The sequence below is a fragment of the Saccharomycodes ludwigii genome, chromosome III, assembly GCF_020623625.1.
Source record: "Saccharomycodes ludwigii strain NBRC 1722 chromosome III, whole genome shotgun sequence".
In the NCBI taxonomy this organism is placed as follows: domain Eukaryota; kingdom Fungi; phylum Ascomycota; class Saccharomycetes; order Saccharomycodales; family Saccharomycodaceae; genus Saccharomycodes; species Saccharomycodes ludwigii.
In genome coordinates, this window is record NC_060202.1 from 924,284 (window position 1) to 951,004 (window position 26,721).

The window sequence follows — 26,721 nt, forward strand, 5'->3', positions numbered from 1 at the left end:
TTAACAATAATCACAAAAACATAAATCTAAAAAAAATATTACTGGAGAAAACCAAACGTGACATTATACATATATTGGTCAGATAAGGAAACAACAAAAAAAAATAAAAAAATAAAAAAAGCAAGCCGCTTTTATTTAAATTCTGATATATCAAATTTTTTATTTATTTATATTTATCTTTTTTCTTTTTCCCCCCCAATTTATTTTTTTTTTTTTTTTGCGTAATTTCCTTTTTTTTTTTCTTTTTTTTTTTCTTTTTTTTTTTTTGATCCTTTCCAAACTTGGTCTATTTTGCATTTTCCCGTTGGCATATTCATACATTGCAAACCAGATTTGGCGCTGTTTGTTTATAGATTGATTTTTGTTCCTATTTTACATTTATTATAAAATACCTACGAGTTCGAGAACCACATTCGATAGAAATTAAAAAAAAAAAAAAAAGAAAAAGGAAAATAAAAGCATATACATATTACATTTGAATTTTAATGTCTTTTGTGCCGCGCTTTTCTAAATATAAGAAAAATGATATTGAAAATAATACCGAGAAATATAAAAAAAAGGCAAGCAACATAAATTCCATGTCTAAAGTTAAAGTGACACAAGAAGGCGATAAACGGGGAGAAGATTATGAAGAAGAGGATTACGATGTTATTAATACTGCCAATCAAATTACCATGACAAGTGTTTTAGATAACCACAATTCTTTTCTAAGACCTAGTGTGAATATTGCTAGGAACCCAACCGTAAATTACGATGATATCAACCCTGTTGATGTTAATAGTACCATATCAGAAGATCTTGAGAGCAGTATTGTTAGTGCAAGGAACGATAATGATATAGAATTGGAGGAATATTCCCAAAATTATGTAGAAAATAATAGTAATGATAATGTCACTCCTGCTGTGGGTGATATTGTATTTCCCACCTCAGTAGCATTAGATAACAAAACGGCAAATAGAAACCATGTGCTGCCGGACTCAATTATAAAATGGTATAAAATAATTATTTACAAGTTGATTGATTTAAGAAATATAATTTTAAATGAAAAAAAACTGCCACCCTCTAAAAATGGTCGGATAATACCTGTTGCGCTAGATAAGGACTCAAAGGTCTTTTCAGACTCATTGCATACAGATGGATATTTATTGATTGACGAAAGAAGGCAGCCCCATAAGAAGCCATATATTGATAACGTTATCACATCTTCGCGATATACGATATATTCCTTCCTTCCACTCCAGCTTTATGCACAGTTTTCCAAATTGGCTAACATTTATTTCTTTATAATTGCCATCTTACAAATGATCCCCGGATGGTCAACTACTGGTACATTTACTACCATTATCCCGATTTGTATATTTATGGGGATTAGCATGGCCAGAGAGGTGTGGGATGATTTTAGAAGACATAAGTTAGACAAACAGGAAAACAATAAACTAACAAAGATATTATATAAGGGGAACCAATTTCAAGAAAGAGGCTTGATAAGCCATAAAAATAACATATTAAGCAAAAAGGCACGCAAATTGTTTAGACATATGGATCGTAACGAACATGCTTTGCTGAAGCTGAATTTAAAAAACAGTACTCAATCAATGCCTAGCATGGATATTCAAAAAAAAGAAGCGCAGGAACAGAAACAACATGAAAAGAATTTGCTGTCGCACACAAACAGTAATAGTTTGAGTAACACAGCCGACGAATTTACAAATTTGAATCTCCTGAGATCCAGGCACGATATACATTTACACAAGACAGAATGGAAAAATTTGAGAGTTGGGGATTTTATCTACCTAAATCAAGATGATTGGGTTCCTGCAGATATTTTATTAATAGCATCAGATGGAGAGCACAGTGAAGTTTTTGTTGAAACCATGGCTTTAGATGGAGAAACCAACTTGAAAACAAAATTTCCTCATCTGGAGTTAGCCAAAAGCATGCAAACTGCTACTGGCTTAGTTAATACTGCGGCTAAAGTTACCGTGGAAGATCCTAATAATGATTTGTACAATTTTGAAGGTAATATTGAATTGCTAGACAATGTAACAGGCACTTGGAACAAGTATCCTATTAATACCGATAATGTGGTTTATCGTGGAAGTGTCTTGAGAAACACTAATAATGTTATTGGGATGGTTATTTATACGGGGGAGGAAACCAAAATTAGGATGAACGCTATTAAGAATCCCCGGATAAAGGCGCCTAAATTGCAAACTGCAATCAATTATATTGTTATTTTTATGGTTTTAGTTGTGGCTTCGATGTCTTTGTTTTCATTTTTGGGTGAAAAAGTCAATAAGAAGAAGTATATAATTAACAACAAGTATCAATATTTGTTGAAAGACGATGCTGGTTCAGCCCCTACAGTTATGGGGTTTATTATAATGTACAATACTTTGATTCCCCTTTCTTTGTATGTCACCATGGAAATTATTAAAATCATGCAAAGTAAATTAATGGAATGGGATATCGATATGTATTATGAACCTTCCGATGTTTCGTGTGAATCGCGCACGGCAACAATTTTAGAGGAATTGGGCCAGGTTTCATATGTTTTCAGTGATAAAACAGGCACTTTGACTGATAACTTGATGATATTTAGGAAGTTTACCGTTTGCGGAACTTCGTGGGTCCATGATTTAGAATCAAGATACATAGCGGATGTCACAGAAGACGAGGATTATAAACTTAATAAGGAGGACAGCCACATAGATAACTCTGCTAGTAGCAACAATGTTAGCAGTGAGCATCTTGAGAGAACTACGATACGAAAAAGTATTGGAAGAGCTTCAATTGAATATAAAAGTAATAGCTCTATTAAGTACACTGGTAGACCCAGTATTGCTTCTTTAATTTGTAAGTCAAGAAACAAAACCCTGCAAAATCAAGAAGCTAATAAAGCAGAACATGATACAGATGATATAATTGATGTTGGAAATGTTAATAAAGTTCCCGGTGCTAAAAAATTAAATACTGGCAATTTACAAGAGAGTACTCTAGAAATTACAGATAGCCATGAAGACAGTCAAATATCACCGGCACTTGAATCTGCTAAAACTAATATCCAAGATGCAAATAAAAACTTGTTAACCAGAAATCGTGATCATACTTCAGAGCTGAAATCATCTGTTGAATTAATCATGTACATTCAAAAAAATCCGCATACATATTTTGCTCAAAGAGCCAAATTTTTTATTTTATCATTAGCTTTGTGCCATACTTGTGTACCTAAAAAAATCAGAGGTTCAGAACCACTTGAAAAGAAAATGTCTGCTGAAAATGCTAATAAATTAGCTTCTAGTAGTGATGATGACAATGAATCTATTGAATACCAAGCAGCTTCTCCTGATGAACTAGCGTTAATTGGTGCTGCCAGGGATATGGGATATGTCGTCATTAACAAAAATGGAAACATCTTATCTATAAGAACGTATCCTGAGGGGTTTGACTCTCCATCGGTTGTAGAAGATTATGAAGTTTTAAATGTAATAGAATTTAATTCAGTAAGAAAAAGAATGACAGTTATAGTACGATTGAAAAAAGAACCTACTAGAGTTTTGCTAATTTGTAAGGGGGCAGATAACGTTATTTTAGAGAGATTATATAATAACGCTTTAGCGCTGGAAAAAACTCAAGAAATTAATAGAGCTGCTGAAGAACGCAGAAAAGATGAGGCTGAAGTATTTTTAGAACAAAGAAGGTCATTGGAACAACGTTTAGGCACACGTTCTTCGAAGTCAATTGATTTTATTGCTTCTAGACCAAGTTTATCTTTACAGGCTGTTAGAGAAAGTTTATCGAGGCACAATTATGGTCGCTCCTCAAATATGCATCATAGAAGGAGTAAAAGTAATAATAGGCCAATTTCTTCAACATTTAACGAGGCCAGTATGTCATCTGCTGTTTTCAAGAAAAACTGCGATGAGGATGAACATTTCAACTTCGAAGACGATGCAGCTGACCACATTACTTCGATTAATGATTTTTTGTATAATGTTGACAGGACCAAAAAAGAAGTTGAGGCAGTTGGTGTGAAATCGCGCGATTCTTTAAACAAGCAAATCACTGAGAAATATCAACAAAGACATTCATTATCAACAACTTCTCGTAACCAACCTAGCGGAAGTAGTAATGGCACCATTGCCCATTCCAATGGTTCATCAAGTGCCCAATATTCTTCGCCATCCTTAAAGAAAACACCGATAGAAACCTTAACAGCCTTTACCAACAAAGAAACAGGCTATAATGAAGCGTTTATTAATGCTGGAGACGATGTTGGTACCATTGAGGACTACATTGGGGACGAAGCATTATTAAGAGACGAGGAGTATGTCATTGAAAAAACGTTACAGGCCATCGATGAATTTTCGACCCAAGGCTTAAGAACCCTATTATATAGCTATAAGTGGATTAAGGAGGAAGAGTATCAATTATGGGCAAAACGTTACCATGAGGCCAAAATTTCTTTAGTTGACCGTGCTAAAAAGATGGATACGGTGGGTGAAGAAATTGAAAGTAATTTAATTTTGTTAGGTGCTACTGCCATTGAAGATAAATTACAGGACGGCGTCCCTGAGGCCATTGAGAAGCTTAGAAGAGCGGGTATTAAAATGTGGATGTTAACTGGTGATAAAAGGGAAACAGCCATCAACATTGGTTATTCGTGTAACTTGATACATGACTATTCAACTGTTGTTATTTTGAGCCATGATGATGAAAATTTATTGGCCAAGATATCGGCTGTTTCTCAAGAAATAGAAACGGGGAATGTTGCACATTGTGCTGTAGTTATTGATGGTTCGACTTTGGGTATATTTGAAACAAACTCTACAATGATGGGTGTTTTCATTGATTTATGTACCAAAACAGATGTGGTAATTTGTTGTAGAGCATCGCCCTCTCAAAAGGCACTTATGGTTAGCAGCATTAGGAACACGAATAAGAAATTAGTTACACTGGCGATTGGTGATGGTGCCAATGATATTGCTATGATACAGTCTGCAGATATCGGTGTTGGTATTGCAGGTAAGGAAGGTTTACAAGCGTCCAGGTCTTCTGATTACTCCATAGGACAGTTTAGATTTCTATTAAAATTGTTATTCGTTCACGGGAGATATAATTATTCTAGAACTTCAAAATTTGTGCTTTGTACATTTTTCAAGGAAACATTGTTTTACATGACTCAAATGATTTTTCAAAGGTACACTATGTTTTCTGGTACATCGCTTTATGAATCGTGGTCATTATCTATGTTCAATACCTTATTTACCTCTTTGCCAGTCTTGTGTATTGGTATGTTTGAAAAGGATTTGAAACCGCAAACATTGCTTGCTGTTCCGGAACTTTATACATTTGGCCGCTTATCTCAAGGGTTTAATTTGTTTATTTTTGTTCAATGGATGTTGCTAGCCGCTGGTTCGTCTGTACTGATAACTTTTATGAATATCTATTTATGGGGGTTTACCTCGCAATCTGACTCTACGTTATACCCACTTGGTTTCATGAATTTCACGGTTGTCGTTTTCATAGTTAATTTCAAATGTCAATTCTTAGAGATGAGGAATAGATCATCTATAGCGTTTGCGTCCGTTATTATTAGTTGTGGGGGTTGGTTGATTTGGTGTTGCTTTTTGCCAGTAGTCTACAGTGACGATTTCATGTATGATGTTTTGGGTGGATTTTATCAACGTTTTGGGAGAGACATTTCATTTTGGGCATCTATTTTGTTGATTTGCGTTTGCCCTTTATTACTAAGCATGTTGGGTAAGGTTTTTCAAACGATTTTTTTCCCCAGTGATTCTGATATTTTTGCACAATTGGAGCAAGAAGATGAAGTAAGGAAAAAAATAGAAATGAATGCTTTTAGTGAAATGAAACAGGGATGGACTTGGGATAAAGATGAAAGCACCGTTAGTAAATATACCGGGAAATTTGTAAATAGAGTTATTAAAGCCAACGGTGACACTACAAGAAAAGATGATTCCAGTCCCGGTTTGGTATATGGAGATAATACGAATGCTGCTGTAAATAATAACAGCAGTAGTAATTGTGAGTTAAAGGGTTCGTCCTCTACATTAAATTCCAGTTTGTTTGATGAAAATAAATATGAAATGTTACCTAGTGGCAAGTTGATTAAAAGAAAGAAAGCCAAAGTTTTAGACACCACGAAAAAGAATTCAATTATTAAAGAAACTCAAAAATTAAAAAAAGTCATTAAAAAGAAGCTGAGATTTAAGTTAAAGGATAATGAAGATGTCGATGCAATTATTCAAAAGAGATTGGATGATTTAGAGTGATTTTTGACAGTATTATTAATATTAATATATGTATCTTCCTTTTATAGAGCGTTTTTATCCTTTTTTTTTTTTTTTTTTTTTGTCCCACTAGGTAAGTCATTGTTTTTTTTCTTTTTTTTTTTTTTTTTTTTTTTAATTTATTAGCCTTATTATGCATCGAAATTTTTAATTGCCTATTCTGAGGCCCATTATAAACCTTTCAAGTTTCGTATTTCAGGATATAAAAAAATAGTATTAGTTCAGTTGTGTGTATAAAGTTATTATTATTAGACAGTACATTATTATACAAAATATATATATATAATAAAAGAGTAAAATTGAAAAAAAGTATTAAACCAAATTAATTGATCTTTCAAACAAAGTGTCTTTAGTAATACAAAAAGAAAGAAAAAAAAATATATATATATATATATAATAAAAAAATAAAAAAAAAAAAAAAAAAAAACGTAAAATTTGAACAGAAGAATGACTTAACTACTTAATACATTCAATCCCATAATTCTTATATTTCAAATTTATTAATATTACGATTATTATCATCATTATTATTTTTTTTTTTTTTTTTTTCCTTGTTATTAACGCATCATTCGTTCAAAAATATTGAAAAGCAAAAAAACTAGGAATGGAAGAAGAACTCTCCATAGTGAATAATCATTTTCTTGTTCTTCACGGTTTTGTCGTTGAGCTTGTCCAGCCGTAGGTCTATTTGCTCTAAAACTACCTGTATTGGGGTCAAATGAAAAGGTTTGAAAAGTACTGTGGCTTCCCGCACCAAATGGTCTACCAGCGCCAAATGCATTAGCAAACGGATCACCACCAAATGCAAAATGTGTGAAGAAGTCCTCCGGGGATGCAAATCTCATGCCTGGACCACCTGGGCCTCCTGCTCTTGGGAAGGGGGAAAATCCTGAACTCATACCGCCGGTACCACCACTAGCTGCTGCAGCATGTCTATCGTCTGGATCGACACCTAATTGGTCGTAAATTTTCTTTTTGTTACTATCGCTCAACACTTCAAAAGATCTATTTATTCTTTTAAAAGCCTCTGCTGCCCTTGGATGCGAATTTTTATCCGGATGTAACTTAATTGCCATTTTTCTATAAGCTTTTTTTATTTGTACTTCATTTGCGCTTTTATCTACTTCCAATATTTTGTAGAAATCATGTTTGGGATGCTTTAAAACCTTTAAAGTTATTTCTTCCTGTTCTTTGGTGTATTTTCTTTCAGTGGACATAGTCTATAGAGAAATTATATATATGTGTATAATACGATGGCAAAATTGAACCTAAGCAATAAGGAAAAGGAAATACCCCCTAGTTTCAATATGACTTTATTAAAAAGGAACTGACTTGATCTAATATTAATAATAGTAACCACTGGTTTTTTTTTATTTTTTTTTTTTAACAAGTTTTCGTTGATAGGTGAAAAGCTTAATGAATAGAGAAAGAAAAGGAAGGGGAAATAGAAATAAAAAATTATATATATAAAGAAAAAAGAAAAAAAAAAAAAAAAAAAAAAAGAAAAAAAATTACACAACGTTCGTTAACAGCAAGATCGCTCAGGATGATAATGGTAGAAACGAAGGCAGTACGGACGGATCACTGAACTCATTTTATTTTATATCACAAGCAAAGATATTTAATGATTCTTTGTTCGTCATCTTAAACGACAGCCGCCATCGGAAAAATTAAGAATAATAATTTTATGTTTACTTTTGATTAATTTATTTTATTTGCATTTTTTTAATATCGGTTATTCCCTTTTTTTCTTTTAATTTTCTTTATCTTAAAGTAAACAAAATAATAATAATATATATATATATATAGGTACATATTTTATACTACGCAGAGAGTATTAAAAATTCTTTTTAACTCAGCGCTTATTCAGTTTTAGCAACATCTTTTTTTTTTTTTTTTTCCTTTCTTTTTTTGCCATCATTCAACCTTTTCCATTGATTTGCAGAAAAAAAACAGAAAAAAAAAACAAAAAAAAAAAAAGTGGTTCTAAGCACATAATGTCAAAAAGATCTGCTAATGAAGTGTCACAGGAAATTGCCAATGATGTGATTGAATTCGGTGTCAACGAAGAATCAAGTTCAACTTTCAGCAATACTAAAAAGTTGAAAAGTTTTGATCATAGTACTTTATCTGAACCTATCAGTTCCATGAATATTATACCAACAGATAATTTCGCTACACGTAAAACTTCAGGATATCAACCAAAAAATTCTTCTTCTTCTTCTAAAACAACAGCAAATGTACCTTCGAGTTTTGAGCAGGAGTTACAAAATATGAAAAAACAAAGCAACCAGAGACAAGTTTGGACCAGATCCCAATTACCACAGGATTTTAATGCTGAAAACTATGATATTTCTTTCCAGCAATTGGATGCAGAACAAGCTAATTTGCCTGGTCAAAACGACGATGGAACTTCCTATGTAGTTAGACTTTTTGGTGTTACCGACTCTGGCCATTCCATTTTGTGCAATGTCACTGGATTTAAGCACTATTTATATGTTCCTGCTCCTATTAATTTTTCTGAAAGTGATATCCCTTCTTTTGTTGAATATCTACAAAAAACATTTGATCGTGAAGGTGGTGTGCATTCCATCGAATTTGTTTATAAATATAGTATTTGGGGCTACAATGGTGCACAAAAATTACCCTTTTTGAAAATTTATACTCCAATACCGAGCACAGTTAATAAACTTAGAACAGCCTTTGAAAGGGGCAATATTTCATTTAATGATGATTGGTTTGGTAGTGGTACCACTACCTATGATAATATCGCGTATCCGCTAAGACTAATGATTGATTGTGGGATTGTTGGCATGTCGTGGATTACCTTAAACCGGGAGCACTATACCTTGATCCCTGAAAATGAAAGGGTTAGTAACTGTCAAATTGAGGTCAAGGTAAATTACAAAGACTTAATTGCCCATCCATCTGATGGGGAATGGTCGAAGAGTGCTCCTTTGCGAATTTTATCCTTTGATATTGAATGTGCTGGTAGAGTTGGCGTGTTCCCGGAGCCTGCGATCGATCCTGTTATACAGATAGCCAATGCTGTTTCTATTACAGGCGAGAGCAAACCTTTTATTAGAAACGTTTTTACTGTTAATACTTGTTTACCAATCACCGGGTCGGAAATTTATGATTATGAGAAGGAGGAAGATATGTTAATGCATTGGAAAAAGTTTCTGGTCAAAGTAGATCCAGATGTTGTTATTGGTTATAACACTACTAATTTTGATTTACCATATTTAGTTCAAAGAGCAGAATCTTTGGGTTTAAATGAGTTCCCGTTTTTTGGCAGATTAACTAATGTTAGACAAGAAATTAAAGAAACTGTTTTCTCATCAAAGGCATATGGTACAAGAGAATCAAAAACCATTAATATAGATGGCAGATTGCAGTTTGACTTACTACAATTCATCCAGCGTGAGTATCAATTAAGATCTTACACTTTGAATTCTGTGTCTGCTCATTTTTTGGGGGAACAAAAGGAAGATGTACACCACAGTATTATTACAACATTATATCATGGTGATAGTGAAACTAGAAGGCGACTAGCAGTTTACTGTTTGAAAGATGCCTATTTGCCTCTAAGGCTTTTGGAAAGGCTAATGGGCTTGGTTAATTACACGGAAATGGCCCGTGTTACCGGTGTTCCATTTTCATATCTATTAACTCGTGGTCAGCAAATAAAGGTTATTTCCCAATTGTTTAGAAAATGTTTGACTATTGACACGGTTATACCTAATATATCAAGCCAAGGGTCTGATGAACAATACGAAGGTGCTACCGTTATTGAACCTAAACGGGGGTATTACGATGTTCCTATTGCTACATTGGATTTTAACTCTTTGTACCCAAGTATTATGATGGCCCACAATTTGTGCTACACTACCTTATGTAACAAACAGACGGTGGAAAGATTGCACTTAGTTAAAGATGAGGATTATATTATAACTCCAAATGGCGATTATTTTGTCACTACTAAACTTAAAAAGGGTATTTTGCCTGAAATTTTAGAAGAATTACTAGGTGCAAGAAAAAGGGCTAAGAAAGATATGAAAAATGAAACTGATCCCTTTAAGAAAAATGTTTTGAATGGTAGACAATTAGCCTTAAAGATTTCTGCAAATTCCGTCTATGGGTTTACCGGCGCTACGGTCGGTAAGCTACCATGCTTAGCAATCTCATCCTCGGTTACCTCATTTGGCCGTGAAATGATTTTAAAAACTAAAAATGCGGTGCAAGAAAAATACTCGATAAAAAATGGTCACGAGCATGATGCAGTTGTTGTTTATGGTGACACAGATTCTGTCATGGTGAAATTTGGTACCGCTGATTTAAAGGAGTCCATGAGATTGGGTACTGCTGCAGCTGCATATGTTTCTTCATTATTTAAGCATCCAATTAACCTAGAATTTGAGAAATGTTATTACCCCTATTTGTTGATCAACAAGAAAAGATATGCTGGATTGTACTGGACCAATCCAGAAAAATACGATAAATTAGACCAAAAAGGGTTAGCATCTGTTCGTCGTGATTCATGTCCCTTGGTTTCTGTCGTAATGAATAAAGTATTGAAGATGATTTTAATTAATAAGGATGTTGATGGTGCTTTGGTATATATCAATAGTATCATTAATGGAATTTTGCAAAATGAAATTGATACTGCACAATTAATCATCTCAAAAAAACTAGCACCAAATTATAAGAATCCGCAACCACATGCAGTTCTAGCTGATCGCATCAAACAAAGGGAAGGGGTTGGTCCTAACGTGGGTGATCGTGTTGATTATGTTATTATGGCTGGTAATGACAAATTATTCAATCGTGCAGAAGATCCATTGTATGTTTTGGAAAACAATATTCCCATTGACTCCAAGTATTATCTAAATAATCAGTTACAAAACCCAATTATAAGTATAATTGCTCCTATTATTGGAGAAAAACAGGCAACTTCCATGTTTGTTGTGAAATCTATCAAAATTTCCACACCTAAGAGCACTGGGGGGCTAATGGGATTTATGAGGAAAGTCGAAACGTGCAAAAATTGTAAGAAACCTTTGGAAAAGGGAGAAGGTCCTCTCTGTAAAGGGTGTCAAAATCAAACGACGGAATATTATGCTAAAGCTCTATACAAAGTAAGATCTTTAGAAGAAAAGTTTTCACGTTTGTGGACTCAATGTCAACGTTGTTCAGGTAGTTTACACAATGAAGTTTTATGTTCAAATAAAAATTGCGATATTTTTTATATGCGTGTTAAGACGAGGAAAGAATTACAAGAAAAAGTGATCGAATTGGGCAAATGGTGAAGAAAATTATTTTTTTTTTTATTTTTTTTTTTATTTTTTTTTGAAATTATTTATTATCTTTTTGATAAATATTGAAATTATAAAGTTATTTTAATTTAAAATATATATGAGCTATCTATGCGCTTAATTTGGATAATTCACTATATGTTCTGGGAACCTGTTGTTCCTGGCTTAATTTTGTTCTGTTAACTTTAAAACTATCATCCGCCAGTGTATTGAACCATGGATGATGTACAGCTTGTTGAACATTAAATCTTTTATCTGGATCCACAACTAATAAATTGGAAATTAGATGTAGAACAGAATCCTCGATATCATCCCAATAAGGGGAATAAAATTGAAAAATACCATTGGTAATCTGTTCTTTCATAGTGGGTGGTGCTAATTGTTCGCTAAATGGAGGAAATCCACACAGACAAACATATAACAACACGCCCGCACTCCACATATCAACTTTACTACTATAATTTTGTTTAAGCAAAACTTCTGGGGCTACATATGAAGGTGTACCACACAAGGTGTTTGTGAACTTCATTTCGCCAATAAACTTAGCCAAACCAAAATCGGCAATCTTAACAGTTATGGAAATTTCGTCTTCGTCCCAGGGACCACTTTGCACCTCCTGAAGTGAACAGCGCTTTTTAATGTTTAAAAGTATATTTTCTGGTTTAATATCTCTATGAATAATACCGTTATCATGAAGGTATTTTAAACCACCAAGTATTTGTCTAAATATTGCTTTTGTTTCGTCTTGCCTTAACTTGGTTTTTTTAACAATTCTATCAAAAAGCTCGCCATCATTGATTTTTTCTAAAACCAAATATGTTTGAACGGCAGATTTGGTAACTGGTTCCACAAATCTATCTAATAACCTTACAATATTATTATGCTTAATGTTTAATAAAATATTTGTTTCAGCCCTAAATTGATTCATTTTTTTAACATCGTTAGTCTTCTGCGGGTGGAAAATTTTAACCGCAACAATCTCCCCAGTGAACTTATTCTTACCTTCTTTTACTACTGCATAGTGACCACTACCCAGTTCTTTACCTACAATATACTTCTCAAAAATGGAAATCGGTCTCTGTTGTTTGATTTGTTTGTGAGCTAACACCTGTCTGTTTCCACTGCTTGTGCTGCCACCAGACTCTTGTGCTGAAGTTATGTTGATACTTTGTGGTGCTTTAAAAAAGGAGTCTTTCTTATTAGTTGCTTCCGTTTCATTAATGGGAACATTAGCATATTTGAAAATAAATGAACAACTTTTGCCCATCACTATTTTATCTCCATTTTTCAAAACATAATCTCTTTTGACCAATTTGTTCCCATTTATATAAGTGCTATTTCTACTTTTGTTATCAATTATATTTAGAACTTTTATAGTTGGGTCTGCACTGCTAGGAATACAATACAATATACAATGGACGGTAGATATATCCGGTTCATGTAGTATTATATCACACGATCTGCTACGACCTATTTTGGTTTTATTTTTCGAAAAAATATCATATATTTCATCTTCTTTACCTGGAATAATATTATATAAACTTGCCAGTTTCTCAGGATGATCTTTATAAATGGAAAATGTTTTTTTTTGCTGTGGTTCTAGAATAGGCTGATCAACTTCATTGGTATCTAATTTTCTTTTAATATTCATTTTTTTTTTTTATTTTCTTTTATTTTGGAGAAAGTTACTTTACCAGCTACTTTTGAGCTGTTTATTTGACAAATTTAGAAGTAATTTGCGATTTGAATTGGAATCTTATTTTTTTTTTTTTTTTTTTTTTTTTTTGCATACATCTGATTTATATAACAAAAAAACAAAAAAAAAAAAAAATTGTAGGTGTTAGCATTTTCCGCCCTCTTCTCACTCGCACGCAAAAAAAAAACCCCATCAGAAATAGTCATAAAGACGCTGCTTCTCAGAAAAAAGAAATTATATTGTAGCCATTACTCAAAAGTAATATCATCGATTAGTTCCTCACCTGATTTATACATTTCAAATATAGAAAAAATAGATTTCAATAGTTTCAAACCTTTTATTGGAGGATCCCATCCCCAATATTCTTGCCATAGTTTATTAACTCTATATTTAGCTTCAATCGTATTCCTTTCAAACCCTGTTTGTGAACTATATTTTGATACTATATTGTAACCACAATCTGTATTATGCTTAGTTGAGATAAATTGTGAAGACAGAGAATATTGACCATTCACCAAATCTTCTTCTTCTATAGGTAAACTTTTGAATTTTATAAATTCAGATAAATATTCATGTAAATCCCAAACCACTTTATATTGCAATGTATTAACAAAAATATTTTGTGTTGGTGGATAATTCAAAATTTCCAGTTTTTTCTTATCTATCAAATTACCCGTGAAAAAAGTATTTTCTAAAAACATAGTATACATTTTTTCATCATGATAGATTTCTGATTTCAGTTCGATTTGCCTATGATATTTTATATATTCTAAGAATTGAAGCAAATCGTATAAATTTGTGAGATTATTAGCTGAGGTCTGTACAACACCATCATCATCATCATCATCATCATCCCTATTATCATTGTGTGAAAATAAAAACTTGTTCAATGATTGAATCGCTTTCCAATCGGTGTGCTCTTTGTCTACCTTATTTAACCAGTCCTTAAAATCTTTATCAAGTTGCTTTTTTAATACATTGGGAATAGTATTTTTATTAAATGATCTAGAAATGAAAAAGGGAGATATAACATGTAATAAGGGAGCTGCTTCATTATAATAACCCAAATTTAACGAAAGTATCAAATCATTTATTAGCGATATTTCAAATACTCTTTTTATTGGTAAAGGGACATCCACTTTGACACCACTTGGATCCTCAATAAGCGATAAATCCTTATACTGCCTAGGCCATCTATACGGGGTATTGTAATACTGTAAATCAACCCAAACATTTCTAATAATATTTGGATGCTTGAGATTTATTGCTAATTTTTGACCTATAGTCATAAAATTATCATACAATTTGCAACTTAAAGTGATCTTAGTATTTGTATGGTACAATATCCAATCGACTATACTTAAAAAATCTTTTGAACTAGCAAATTTATGTATGGAAGTAATATTCTCTTGCTGTTGCTTAGTGCAATTTTGCCACAATTTTTTGTTGGTATCATTATCTGAAGAGTGTTCAAAAAGAGTCTGATTGCTTAAACAAGACTCTATCCCCCAAATTCCCAAAGAGGGGGGGAGTTTGGCCTGACCAATATAAAAGTTGTTAAAAATGTAGTACGCCGTTTGGAATAACAGTGGAACTGAATGATAATATCCGATGAAAAATAACCCATCTATGTCTGCAAAATTATTCGCATGTTTATCCATTATTAGTTTCACCTCTTTGAAACAAGTATTGGAATCGATACTATCCAAAGGTGAAGTTATCGATATATTACTTATTAATAGGTTTGAATTGTTCTCCAATAATGCCTTATTGAAATTATCAGATAGCTCGTAACTTTGTGGTAAAGATGCAACTGTTTTCAACATATATGATTCAGGCAAGTTACCAACGATTGAAATTACCAATAATTTCTTCCTCTTTTTAATTTTTTTCTCACCGCTGTTAGCAAAATTGCTATTATCATTACTAATACATGTATTTGCAGCATTTTTTTTTAAATATAAATGCCTTTCATTTTCAAAATTATAATGCTTTCTAAATCCCGTTGCTATTTTACTCCAAACAGATTGTTCATGATAAAAACTTTTTACCGTTTCGCCAGGTAATATAACTGTATGATTCAGGTATAATGAAGTTGTAGAAGTAGGCCGTTTGTTTAATTCATTTATAAAGACTTGAATAGATTTGTCCAAAGGCACTTGGATGGGACAGTCATATGATTTAGTACCATAAACTGCAAAATAATTAGTATTTGTGTTTGTATGGATAGTGTTATCCTTATTTGCTTCTCTTTCCATGTTGTTTTTAATATTATCGTCACTTTCAATAGGTTCATTAAACACATACCACGTTGAATGATTCTTCTGGTACAGTTCTTTGGCCTCCTCTACTAACAAAATTTTCTGACTTTCAGTTAATAGATCATATTTTTTATTTAAATGAAACTGCTCACTCTCCTTCAGCTCTGGAAATCTAGGTAAAGATAAAGAGTGATTAAAGTATGAAATGGATGGCATTCTATTTGAAATTGCAGTTGATACATACGACAACATCCTAATAGGGGTATTGTCGTTGTTCATTGTTGTAGTTGTAATTTGATTTTCTACTTGTTGTGATTGTTTCTGGCACTGTAGTTCTTTTGGATCAACTACATGGTCTGTACTAGTATTGTTATTAGTTGACATGTCGAATTTTATGTGTAGTATATTGACCTACTTTATGATATATATATATATATATATATATATATATGTTTGGAAAAATAATATTGCATATAATAAAATAACGGATAAATAAGTGAAATGTAGGAAATATATAGTCATTTTCTTATTTTTGTATTTTTGTAATTTTGTATTTTTTATTTTTTTTTTGGAAAAAAAAAGGGCGATATATCAGTAGAAAAAATAACGACATCCCTTTATTTTTATTTTTTATTTTTATTTTTATTTTTTATTTTTGGAATATTTATGTTAGAATGCTTTCAAGCGTTTAAGTTTTGCATATAGAAAGGAAAATTTAATATCTTAAAGTAAAAGTGACAGTAAATTCCAAACAAAATCAGTATGTCTGAGAGCAATATTAATGATAATGCTGCTGTTGATTTAGAAGTTTCTCCTAAGACTAAGTTTCATGATAATAGTAGCAACAAGAGCGTTAGAAAAAGTGAATCAATAACTGAAAGTTTTTTACTAGATAATGATGGCAATAACAACATTGTAAAAAACGGAACTACAATGGACAGTGATAATAAAGATACAACTGACTTAAGTGCATTAAGCAAGCTTATTAATTCCGAGAGTAATAATGAGAACAGCAGCATAAGTGCTAGTGATAGCAATATTAGTCATAGATTTACTAGGATCGAAAAAGATACTCAACAAGATGATTTATCAGAAAGTGGAGACGATAATAGTTTTGGTAACGCTATTGCTCCAAATACCATTATTACTAATATTATTACCAATAACAACAATGATAGTACTAATAATTTTGAGACCTCTGATCAACAACGATCTTTAGCACCTACTCCTTCAACAGTTATGAATGAACGAAATGATGATAATATTAAAAGCGATAATGATTGGAAGAGTTGTGCGTCTAGTATACCATTTACTACTGAAGGATTTCCAAGAATAGCTAAAAATAGTGTTAATGAAAGTGTCCATAATAGTGTTAATATTATAAGTGAAAATGATGATAAAATACCAATAACTAATGAAATAGACTATAAATTTATAAACCTTTTAAAAGCTCGTGATTTGATAGAAAAAAATTGGGATAATTTATTTGCAAAGCCCAAAAATTACCGTGTATGTCAAGATATTATTAATTGTGGTATGAGCAATGATATGGACACAAGCACCAATAACACAGAGCAATTAACTAAACTTGTGGACACTTGTAAAGAGGAACTTTTGGATAAAGAGCGTGAAATACGAAATTTAACAGAGATAATGGTGGTTAATAAAAAAAATTCAAACAAACTACATGACGAGATTGTTAGTCTTACTATCGAAAATAACTTATTGCAACAAGAATTGGACAAATCGAAAAAGGATTACGAGGCTCTAGTTGTCAGATGGATGGCCAAAGCGCAACAACAGGCAGACTTAATGAACCACTCTTTAGGCGTATAATTGTCGACGTGCATAGTTTAAAAGAATAAATAGATATTACATTAGCTTTTCATTGTACTTTCTAACATTTAATTTTCATCAATATACACACTTATCTTTGTTTTTAGAGGTTTTACAGTCTATACTTTAGTTTTATTTCATGTCACACTTTCAGCTTTCGTGATTAGTGGAAAATATTATTATTATTGTATGGTTTGTAGGCACGGCGTAGATCTAAGTTCTATTTTGCGGCAGATGGGATATAATATTAACGTACAAGATAGACGAAAACTATGTTGCTTGTTCCTTATATAATTTTAATCAATACTAATCACAAAATAATAACATATACACTTTACCAAAACATAATAATAAAATCTAAAGTAAATCATTACCTTTTTTATATGATGTAATTTTCAATTTTTTTTTTAACTTAATTTAGCAATATTCTCAAGTATGCTTTTTTTTTTTTTCTCAAATCATATTTGATTAGCTTATTTTCTTTAAATTAGTTTTAATATATGCCTAATAATAAATCATATAATAAAAAGAAAATCCTATCGTAAGCGTAACTCAGGATTAGTCGTAATAATTACGGGTTCGGATTATGGTAATTAATTTCTTGTTTTATTTCGGTCTTTACATATAATAATAATATATAATAAAGATTTATTTAAAACTATAACTTAAATACTTTTGATGAATAACTTGATAATAAATCATCTCTTTATATATGATTTATTTTCACATTTATATTTGACGTTCATATTAATCTTTTCCAACATTTCGTTGTTGTTCCTTAGGCGGCATCTTGGTTACGGTGTTTTCCTGTAAAAGTGATTTCCATTACGGAGACTTCCTATTAAGGTAATTTCCATTGCGGAGACTTCCTATTAAGGTAATTTCCATTACGGAGACTTCCTATTAAGGTAATTTCCATTACGGAGATTTCCTGTATGTTGGTTGTAATATATGTTTACTTGGTTTCATATTACGACAAATCCGTGATTAAGCTTCAGTAGCTCAGTAGGAAGAGCGTCAGTCTCATAATCTGAAGGTCGAGAGTTCGAACCTCCCTTGGAGCATAATTTTTTTATTTTCTTTTTTAGACAGTCCACATTTTTTTTTTTTTTTTTTTTATCAAATAAACTTTTATAAATGTCGAATAAAAGATAATATGGATGAAATCACTAAGAGCTTATATAATTAATATTTTATAATTCATAGGCTTAAATAATGACAAATAAGCAAACGCACACACCCCACATATACATTAAAATAACACAAAAATAAAAATAAAAATGAAAAAAAATTTACAACTCATCTACTATACAGATCACAATCCAAAACGTATAATACTTAATCTTGCTCCTCCAACTCGTAAATAACTGAACCATCTTTAATGGGATCATATTGATGAACTAGAAATTGGGAGAATTTCTTTAAATTATTTAAACCTCTAATTTCACCAGCGCATAATGGCATCTTCACAACATGGAAATCTTCATACAATTCATCAATTTGGTCCAAATATTTCTTTTGCATTTTCCATCTACTTTGACATCTCTTACAATTATGATCTTTATCATATTCAGCAAATAATAATTGGTTCACAATAATTGAAGAAACATCCATATCATAAGAAATCAATTCTTGAATTAATCTCTCCGTTTCATATAATGATAAGAATTCGCTAATACAAACACAAACAAAAGTTGTCAAATCAGGATCTGTAAACTGTTGTTTGATAGTTTCCACATTCTGTTTTAAATCATTCATCTTTGAAGTTATGTCCACATTTCCTGCTCCAGTTAGTGAATTTAACATTGGTCCAAATTTACCAGCAATGGCACCAAACTTTTCTAATAATTTAGATAAAGTGGTTGGCAATTGTAGAAATCTTAAAGTGTGACCAGTCGGAGCAGTGTCGAATATGACAGTGTCATAATTAATACTACCTTCTTCTTGTTTCTTAATATGTTTCATAACTTCCATAAATGACAATGCTTCATCAATACCTGGAATACCATTTGTAATATCAGCTAATGCTCCATTGTTCAAAAAATCACCCAATTCACCGCCCGCACCTCCATTCTCGCCACCTACATTCATATCATTCATGTCTTTTAGTGCAGCAGATGGATCAATTTCCATACACGATAAATTATTCATTCCACTAACTTTTCTAGCATCTTTACCAAATTTTTCACCAAAGGCATCACTCAAATTATGAGCTGGATCTGTAGAAATTAGCAAAAACTGTTTTTGTGGTTGGGCCAATGCCATTTGAATGGCAATGGAACATGAACTGGTAGTTTTACCAACACCACCTTTGCCACCGACGAAAACCCATCTATGGGTTGAAGAATTTATTAACGAGGATAAATTAGCGGGAACAATTAAATCCATGATTTGTATTCTCAGTACTTGTATATTGATGTATTAGATTTGTGCTTGAATGCTGATAAATTAAAGTGAAAGAAAAAAATTTTTTTTTAAATCTTTTGACTAAAATTGTATGCAAAGTAGTATAATAAGTAAGCTTTTTTTTTTTTTTTTTTAAATCTTGTCATTGCGCCTTCTTTTCATTTGCTTGTTTGTCTTTTATTTATTTATTTTTTTTTTTTGTTTCGCTTTTCTAGAAAATTCCACAGGTACAAAAATTAAATATAATTGACAATAATTTATTTCAACATTTTAGTTTACCCGGATACTTTACTGCCATGTTATCAGAATAATTAGAAAATAACGTAGCATTTTTGTTTATTAACAAAAATAAAAAAAATGTTGGTTAATATTTTCTATTTCCCATTTAAAGGCAATATCCGAACACTTGAAAGCTGGTGATTACCGAAAGCATATTAACTCGGACTGATTTTGGTAACAGTCGAGTTATCAGTTATCTGTGAAAATGGGAAACATTACTATTTATTTTATCAAACAAAAAAAAAATATACAGAAATTTTTATTTTTCATTTACTAAATTATTAACAATTGACAGTAGACAAAATCAAGATATTTAAAGAATTAGTACACGATGGCTGAAGAAGAAAGTAAAGATTCTTCTATAAGTTTAGAAGAACAAGAAAGACTAAAGAAGTTGGAAGAAGCTAGAAAAAAAGTTGAGGCTTTGAAAAATAAAAAAAAAAATAAAAAAATTAAAAATAAAAAGAAGGATATTATTACTGCTAATAATAACAGTAGCACTGGTGATGATAAATCAGTAGAGAATACTCCTGATCATACTCTGGTCGATGATGAATCAACTGAAAATGATGCCAAAAAAAATAGAGTGTCGATCCAGGAGGAGGAACCAAGAGAAAAATTGACTGAAGGGGAAGAGAATAAAATTGAAACAATTGTTACTCCAAAGGAGAAAGAAAGTGAAACAATTATTACACCAGAGATGAAAGACGATGAAAAAATTATCACACAAGAAGGGGAAGAAAATGAATCATTTATTACATCAGAAAAGAAAGAGGATGAAAGGAATACTACAATAGAAAACAAAGACAACATGTCCGAAACAACAGATCGAAACAAAAACGGTGCTACTGATTTATTTGAAGTTTCTTCTAATCAAGCTTTAACTCCTGATAGTGCCCACAATGACAATGACGATTTTCTGACATCTATAAAAAAAAGCAATGAGTTAGAAGATTTAAAAGAAAAAATCAAAGCTTTAGAACAAGAACTGAAGAAATTAAAGTTTCATAATATGGAGCAGGAGACCAACATTGATGATTTAAAGGACGAAGTTACAACTCTACAAAATAACTTACAATCCACTGAAGATACACTAAAAGAAACACAGTCAGCTCTAATACAACAACAACAACTAAACCAACAACTGCAACAACAGTTAAATCAGCAACAACAGACAGAACAAGTTGTAAACAACGGATTACCATTAAACTTACAATTTTCTTCATTTAATAATGGCCAAAAAGCTCAGAATAACGCTACTGATTCTGTGAGATCTGCTACGCCTGTTGATAGATCTTTAATGTTTGCTAAGTGGAAAGAGTGGAACGTCGATATGACCACTTGGAGATCTATAGGTTCAGGTCCAATCGTAGAATTTTAACTTCTCATACCTATGTTTCTGTTGCAAAAGCTTATACATTCCTTTTGTTGTTACTATTTATACTTACTGACTATTTTTTTTTTTTTAAACAACTAATTATATACAATTTTTGTTACGCATGTCTTATATATATATATATTATATGTACATGAATTTTATTATTTAGACTATAATTATATAAATGCAAAGCGTTAGTGACGCTAGTAACCATTGCTATTTAGCTCTGCATAAAACCATAACGTTATCTTTTCTTTTGGCAATAGCTTCATTGATATCCAAAACTACGTTGTTCTTCATGTCCTTGACCAAAATCAGTTCACCAGGTTGTAATGGCTTAATTTTTCTAATGGAAATTCCACTACATAATTTAGTCAAATCAGAATGATCCAATATAATTTTTAAATTGGGCTTACTAATCAAACCAAACTGACTTAGAACTGGTTTATTTTCTCTATATTTTAACCCGACCCATAGCCTTCTAGTAGAGATATTATCCGGTGTTACTTCGACTGATACAACGTCTGGACCTTTTGTGGAGCCTCTTTGTAATGAAGATACAAAACCGTGCTTATATAAATTGTATGCAACTTGCAAATGCAATTTTGTGTATGGAATTGATGTTAAAGACAATCTAACTCGGGTGCAGTTTTGTAGATGTGAACATACGTTTGCTAAATGGACTAGGGACATAGTTTTAATTTTTGGTTGTTAGTATCTATTAATGATTACAGAGTTCAAGTTGTTCAATAGTTAATATTTCCCCTTGCCCAATATTAACGGTAAAGAGTTATAATTGGATAGAAAAAAGAAAATGAAGAAAGGGAAAAAAAAAAAAAATAAATAAATAAAAAAAATAAATAAAAAAATGAGAAAAATTTGATAATTTAACCTCTTTTCATACGCACAAAACACTTGTACAGTCAAGTTCTGGTCACTATCCACGAAGATAATATATAGAATTTCCATTTGCAGTTTATTTGTGATTTGATGACTGAGAATTCATTATTTCAGCCAAGTCTTTTATTAACATCACAAGTAAAAAAAAAATAAGAAAAAAAGTGCTATCTACCATATACTAAAATGCTTAGATCACATTCTATCATATATCGTAGTAATAACATATTGCGTTCATTTGTACCAAAATTGTGCAAAGCAAACTTTTCCTCCATTTCTAGATTCAACAAGCCACACTCACAAAATGTTAAAAAACCAAAGTATAAGGATAATATAGATGCACCTGGTTTCAAGAAAATTTTTTTGATTGCCTTAATAGGTACAGCTATTTTTGTCAAAGCAGTTGACTCCATTGAAAAACATAAACCTAAAAATAATTTCACCGAAGATGAATATAAGCACGTAATAAATGGTTTGAAACGCCAACACCAACTTTTCGAAGGTATTCCAATTTCTCCAATATATTTTGTTCCATTTGCTGAAAATATGATACCAAAAAACGTTCCAAATTCACAAAAAGACAATACAATTGCTGTTATTGATCCAAAAGACGTTGTAGAATTTTACAGAACCAATACCGCAAGTAAATACGAGGCATTTTTAAATCAAATTTACGCTGCTAACAGTAATGATCCAGGCAACTTGGCACAAACTTTACCACAAGGTATGTTATGCATGTTGATAGGCAAATATATGAAACATTTTTATAATGAAAAATTATCCAATAAGAAAAAGATTTATATACTGGCATTTCCTAAGTCAGTCAAAGATAGTATTAAATTTGAAAATGAAGTTGCTAACGTCACAGGTGTTTTAGCTGACTCTTCCTCCATTAACGAAGATGTTATTCAATATTATGAAACGGTTAATAAAGTCACAAAAGTTTAATGTAACCAGAAAACCTATGCGATTCACTAAGAATGACTTAGAAGATTACTTAATAGGGTTGTATTTGATCTATATTAATAAAACATGTAAATAAATGTATATATTCACATAGATATTTTAACAATGTTTGTGAAGGAAATCCTTTTTTTTTATCTAAATTTATCAAAGCCCATAATTTTTTTAACTTTGTTTCCATTCTTATTAATTTGATAATTTTTCCCCCCATCTTTGTCTGTCTTTTTGGCCATAATCTCCCTCTTATTATTATCATATTGCTGTTTCAATTTTTGTAAAAGCTGTTCAAATTCCCTTATAGGTATATCATCATTATTTCTTTTGTCTTGAACCAAATCCTCCCCAAATAATTTTTTATACTTTATGTTATGACCCATATCATTTAAGTGGTTTGCAAATAATACAGTATCTTTAAACGTTAAATTACAAAGCTCACAATGAAATCCAATTTTTTTTCTTTGTTTTTGATATGCTGATGACGTTCCAGTGAATTGTCTTTTGTTTATATCATGCAATTGGGAATTTAAAAGCTTATCATTATTACCGGTATATTTTAACTTCAATTGTTCTAATTGTTCTTGTGAAATTTTTTGAGCCTCTTCCCCTGCTTTATCTCTATTTTCTAAATATTGATCTCTATCCCAGGTTCTTCTTCCAAAATTTGAGGAGCTCATTTGCTAATAAGGTACAATTTTACAGTAACAGTCTCTATTTATAGACAAGCTGTTGAATGACAATAAATTGATTAAAACATGTTTATATTTGTCTTTATAACAATTTTTTGTGTAGTTTCCATTTACAACAATAAACATAATTTCCACATATCTATAAACGCAATATTATTATTAATTTTTTTTTTTTTTTTTTTTTTTTTTTTTTTTTCCTTTCTTCTTTTTTCTTTATTTTTTCCCCTTCTTCCTTTTGACTTAGCTATTTTTGATAAATAACAAGGCCAAATACCGTCAATTCGACCCAATGATAGAAAATTACGCATTACATAATAATATGTCAATGATCAAAAATTGCAAAACAACTAAAAGGATCATTGATAATCATCATATTTTAATCATTTCACCTTACTTAATTAAATTCATTCCTACAATTTCCGAAGAAAAACCCAAAATAGCAACATCCGCAAAAATAAAATATTATGGGTTTGATTTAGATTCAACATTAATTCAACCCAAGTCCAAATCCAGATTTGGTCGACATCCCACGGACTGGGAATTTTTAAAAAGAGACTTTGCCATTACAAATGATACTATTTCTGAGGCTGAAAAATATAAAATATCGGCCAAGAAAATAACAACTTTGGATAAATTACTGGAACTTAATAAAGTTAATGATGGAAACATTGCGATTGTAATTTTTTCAAACCAGGGCGGTGTAGTCGCAGAACCACAGAACTCTAAAAGTTGCATTAATTTAATAAATAAATTAACCAATGTATTAAAAGTTATAAATGATGCAGATGCCAATTTGGTCAGTAAAATTTGGATATATTGTGCACCAAAAATGCCCGCATCCTTTAAAAACAAAAAAAATATTGGAAATGGTAATTGTGACTCTGGGAACAAAATACTAAAAAAAAGCAACGTCAATAGCAAAAATAATAACCAAAAAGACTCAGCTACTGAATTATTCTTTGCTTCAATGAGGAAGCCCAACATTGGTATGTTTGAGTCATTTTGTAACGATGTCCTAGCAAGAGAAAAAGATCTGAACAAATCTGAAATGTCTTTAGAATATTATTGTGGTGATGCTGCTGGGAGAGATTGTGATTTTTCAGATTCAGACAAGAAATTTTCAGAATCTTTAAATGTTAAATTTATTTTACCAGAGGAATTTTTAAAATAAAACAACGACAGATAAATATAATATATACTTGTTATATAAAAAAAAAGAAAAAAAAAGTTAGCACAAATACAAAGATGCAGTCCTAATTCCTCCTCTCCCACCCTTCTCATTAATTCAATAAACTGGCCTTATCAAATAATTGATCAAGGGCCCTATTTAAATTACCAATTAATTCTAAAGATGAATCATAAGTAGCATCTAACTGAGGAGTTTGATATATGTGTAAACAACCATTACCTTGATCCAAAACACCATAAAAAACTTTATCCAAAATCATTTGAGATAGTTTACCTTCAACTTGCACGATATCTAAACCAATTAAATTAGAAATATGAAATATTTCCACACAATCAAATGGCTCAATAATCTTACACAAGTTTGATTCCAATAATGCATCGTATAATGCGTTCAAATGTGATCTAATCAACGGATCACTTTTTAAGACTGGTTCGTACATTTTCATAGCTTTATTAAAATCCAACAAAGACCTGTTAGAATATGCCTCTGCCACAGCTTTCATTGCGTCAATGTCTCGAGATTGATATGTATCCTTGGTATATTTGGCGTCCAAAATAGAATTAATATCATCCAATAAATTCAACATGATTTTACAAAGTAGCATATATTTTAAAACTTGACAGCTTTTTTGGTAAGACGTCTTGGATTCATGGAAAGTATCAAACGCTTCATAAAAATAAGAAAACGCAGTTTTGTAATCTTTATCTTCACAATGTAAAATACCGCTTATTAAATCCAATTCGGCAATAGTTAAAGAAGGGCAATAAATAGAATTGGCTGCCGTTCTAGCACTTGTAAGAGCAGCTTTAGCTTTTGGCATATTCCTCAATTTGTGATATACTTTACTTTCTAATAAATGAACATCAACTAGAGATGATTTATCATCCAATTTCTTGAATTCACTCAATAACCCATTAATCAATTCCAAAGAGTGTTTGAACTGCTGTTTGTTGTAATACAATGTAGCTAATCTAATTGACAAAGTATGCTTTAAAAATACTCTTTTTTCTTGAACAGCAAATTCAATGCAATCTTTACAGATGCTAATTTGGTCATCAATAGAATCTGGAATTTTATCGTAGTACTCAATTAACGATTTCAAAACTTTTGAAATCTTACTTTTTGCATAAGCCATCATAAATATTCTCCCATTCTTAATCAAATTGCTTAATTTATTATTTTGCTTAGTTTCGGCATATAATTCACCTAATTCTAAGATACATTGCTCTTGTTCTTGTAGAATTTTAGATCTGTTAAACAATTTGTAATCATTTTGTTTCAATTGCTGTTCATTTTTTTCAAATATTTCAATAAACAGTTTTTCAGCATTTTGATAATCTTTGGCTTGTTTAAATTTAGTGGCTTGTTCTAAAGTGCTCATTTTGTTTTCAAATTACCGTATACTTTAAAGACGCCCTTTTTTTGTTTAATTGCAATTATTAATAACTTGCCAGTAAGTTGGAAAAAACCTTTTTAAATGAATAATATTATTTAATCCTTC

At 31.3% G+C, this 26,721-nt stretch overlaps 13 protein-coding genes and 1 non-coding gene across 14 annotated transcripts; 7 read left to right on the forward strand and 7 right to left on the reverse strand.

Annotated features, from left to right (window-relative positions):
* Positions 1 to 485: 485 nt before the first annotated feature.
* DNF3 (aminophospholipid-translocating P4-type ATPase DNF3) lies at positions 486 to 6,296 on the forward strand (the record flags this gene model as incomplete). The annotated part of the gene is made up of 1 exon (XM_046077354.1): positions 486 to 6,296. One exon carries the CDS (start codon positions 486 to 488, stop codon positions 6,294 to 6,296), a length of 5,811 nt encoding a protein of 1,936 aa, XP_045935104.1.
* Positions 6,297 to 6,871: 575 nt separating this feature from the next.
* Positions 6,872 to 7,531, reverse strand: HLJ1 (type I HSP40 co-chaperone HLJ1; the record flags this gene model as incomplete). The annotated part of the gene is made up of 1 exon (XM_046081572.1): positions 6,872 to 7,531. The coding sequence occupies one exon, from the start codon at positions 7,529 to 7,531 to the stop codon at positions 6,872 to 6,874; it is 660 nt and encodes a 219-aa protein (XP_045935105.1).
* A 780-nt stretch (positions 7,532 to 8,311) lies between these two features.
* POL3 (DNA-directed DNA polymerase delta POL3) lies at positions 8,312 to 11,623 on the forward strand (the record flags this gene model as incomplete). Its single annotated transcript, XM_046077355.1, has 1 exon — positions 8,312 to 11,623. One exon carries the CDS (start codon positions 8,312 to 8,314, stop codon positions 11,621 to 11,623), a length of 3,312 nt encoding a protein of 1,103 aa, XP_045935106.1.
* Positions 11,624 to 11,738: 115 nt separating this feature from the next.
* DUN1 (serine/threonine protein kinase DUN1) lies at positions 11,739 to 13,280 on the reverse strand (the record flags this gene model as incomplete). Its single annotated transcript, XM_046081573.1, has 1 exon — positions 11,739 to 13,280. One exon carries the CDS (start codon positions 13,278 to 13,280, stop codon positions 11,739 to 11,741), a length of 1,542 nt encoding a protein of 513 aa, XP_045935107.1.
* A 293-nt stretch (positions 13,281 to 13,573) lies between these two features.
* Positions 13,574 to 15,970, reverse strand: CVM1 (Cvm1p; the record flags this gene model as incomplete). Its single annotated transcript, XM_046077356.1, has 1 exon — positions 13,574 to 15,970. The coding sequence occupies one exon, from the start codon at positions 15,968 to 15,970 to the stop codon at positions 13,574 to 13,576; it is 2,397 nt and encodes a 798-aa protein (XP_045935108.1).
* A 378-nt stretch (positions 15,971 to 16,348) lies between these two features.
* On the forward strand, positions 16,349 to 17,422 carry ATG16 (Atg16p; the record flags this gene model as incomplete). The annotated part of the gene is made up of 1 exon (XM_046081574.1): positions 16,349 to 17,422. The coding sequence occupies one exon, from the start codon at positions 16,349 to 16,351 to the stop codon at positions 17,420 to 17,422; it is 1,074 nt and encodes a 357-aa protein (XP_045935109.1).
* Positions 17,423 to 18,413: 991 nt separating this feature from the next.
* Positions 18,414 to 18,486, forward strand: SCDLUD_002660. Its single transcript has one exon. It is a non-coding gene; the product is annotated as a tRNA-Met (tRNA).
* A 274-nt stretch (positions 18,487 to 18,760) lies between these two features.
* GET3 (guanine nucleotide exchange factor GET3) lies at positions 18,761 to 19,810 on the reverse strand (the record flags this gene model as incomplete). The annotated part of the gene is made up of 1 exon (XM_046077357.1): positions 18,761 to 19,810. The coding sequence occupies one exon, from the start codon at positions 19,808 to 19,810 to the stop codon at positions 18,761 to 18,763; it is 1,050 nt and encodes a 349-aa protein (XP_045935110.1).
* Positions 19,811 to 20,438: 628 nt separating this feature from the next.
* BUG1 (Bug1p) lies at positions 20,439 to 21,488 on the forward strand (the record flags this gene model as incomplete). The annotated part of the gene is made up of 1 exon (XM_046077358.1): positions 20,439 to 21,488. One exon carries the CDS (start codon positions 20,439 to 20,441, stop codon positions 21,486 to 21,488), a length of 1,050 nt encoding a protein of 349 aa, XP_045935111.1.
* Positions 21,489 to 21,701: 213 nt separating this feature from the next.
* Positions 21,702 to 22,178, reverse strand: MRPS8 (mitochondrial 37S ribosomal protein uS8m MRPS8; the record flags this gene model as incomplete). Its single annotated transcript, XM_046077359.1, has 1 exon — positions 21,702 to 22,178. One exon carries the CDS (start codon positions 22,176 to 22,178, stop codon positions 21,702 to 21,704), a length of 477 nt encoding a protein of 158 aa, XP_045935112.1.
* A 390-nt stretch (positions 22,179 to 22,568) lies between these two features.
* On the forward strand, positions 22,569 to 23,330 carry AIM36 (Aim36p; the record flags this gene model as incomplete). The annotated part of the gene is made up of 1 exon (XM_046077360.1): positions 22,569 to 23,330. One exon carries the CDS (start codon positions 22,569 to 22,571, stop codon positions 23,328 to 23,330), a length of 762 nt encoding a protein of 253 aa, XP_045935113.1.
* A 149-nt stretch (positions 23,331 to 23,479) lies between these two features.
* On the reverse strand, positions 23,480 to 24,019 carry SNU23 (U4/U6-U5 snRNP complex subunit SNU23; the record flags this gene model as incomplete). The annotated part of the gene is made up of 1 exon (XM_046077361.1): positions 23,480 to 24,019. The coding sequence occupies one exon, from the start codon at positions 24,017 to 24,019 to the stop codon at positions 23,480 to 23,482; it is 540 nt and encodes a 179-aa protein (XP_045935114.1).
* A 301-nt stretch (positions 24,020 to 24,320) lies between these two features.
* TPP1 (polynucleotide 3'-phosphatase) lies at positions 24,321 to 25,202 on the forward strand (the record flags this gene model as incomplete). The annotated part of the gene is made up of 1 exon (XM_046077362.1): positions 24,321 to 25,202. The coding sequence occupies one exon, from the start codon at positions 24,321 to 24,323 to the stop codon at positions 25,200 to 25,202; it is 882 nt and encodes a 293-aa protein (XP_045935115.1).
* A 109-nt stretch (positions 25,203 to 25,311) lies between these two features.
* On the reverse strand, positions 25,312 to 26,601 carry RPN6 (proteasome regulatory particle lid subunit RPN6; the record flags this gene model as incomplete). The annotated part of the gene is made up of 1 exon (XM_046077363.1): positions 25,312 to 26,601. One exon carries the CDS (start codon positions 26,599 to 26,601, stop codon positions 25,312 to 25,314), a length of 1,290 nt encoding a protein of 429 aa, XP_045935116.1.
* Positions 26,602 to 26,721: the final 120 nt, after the last annotated feature.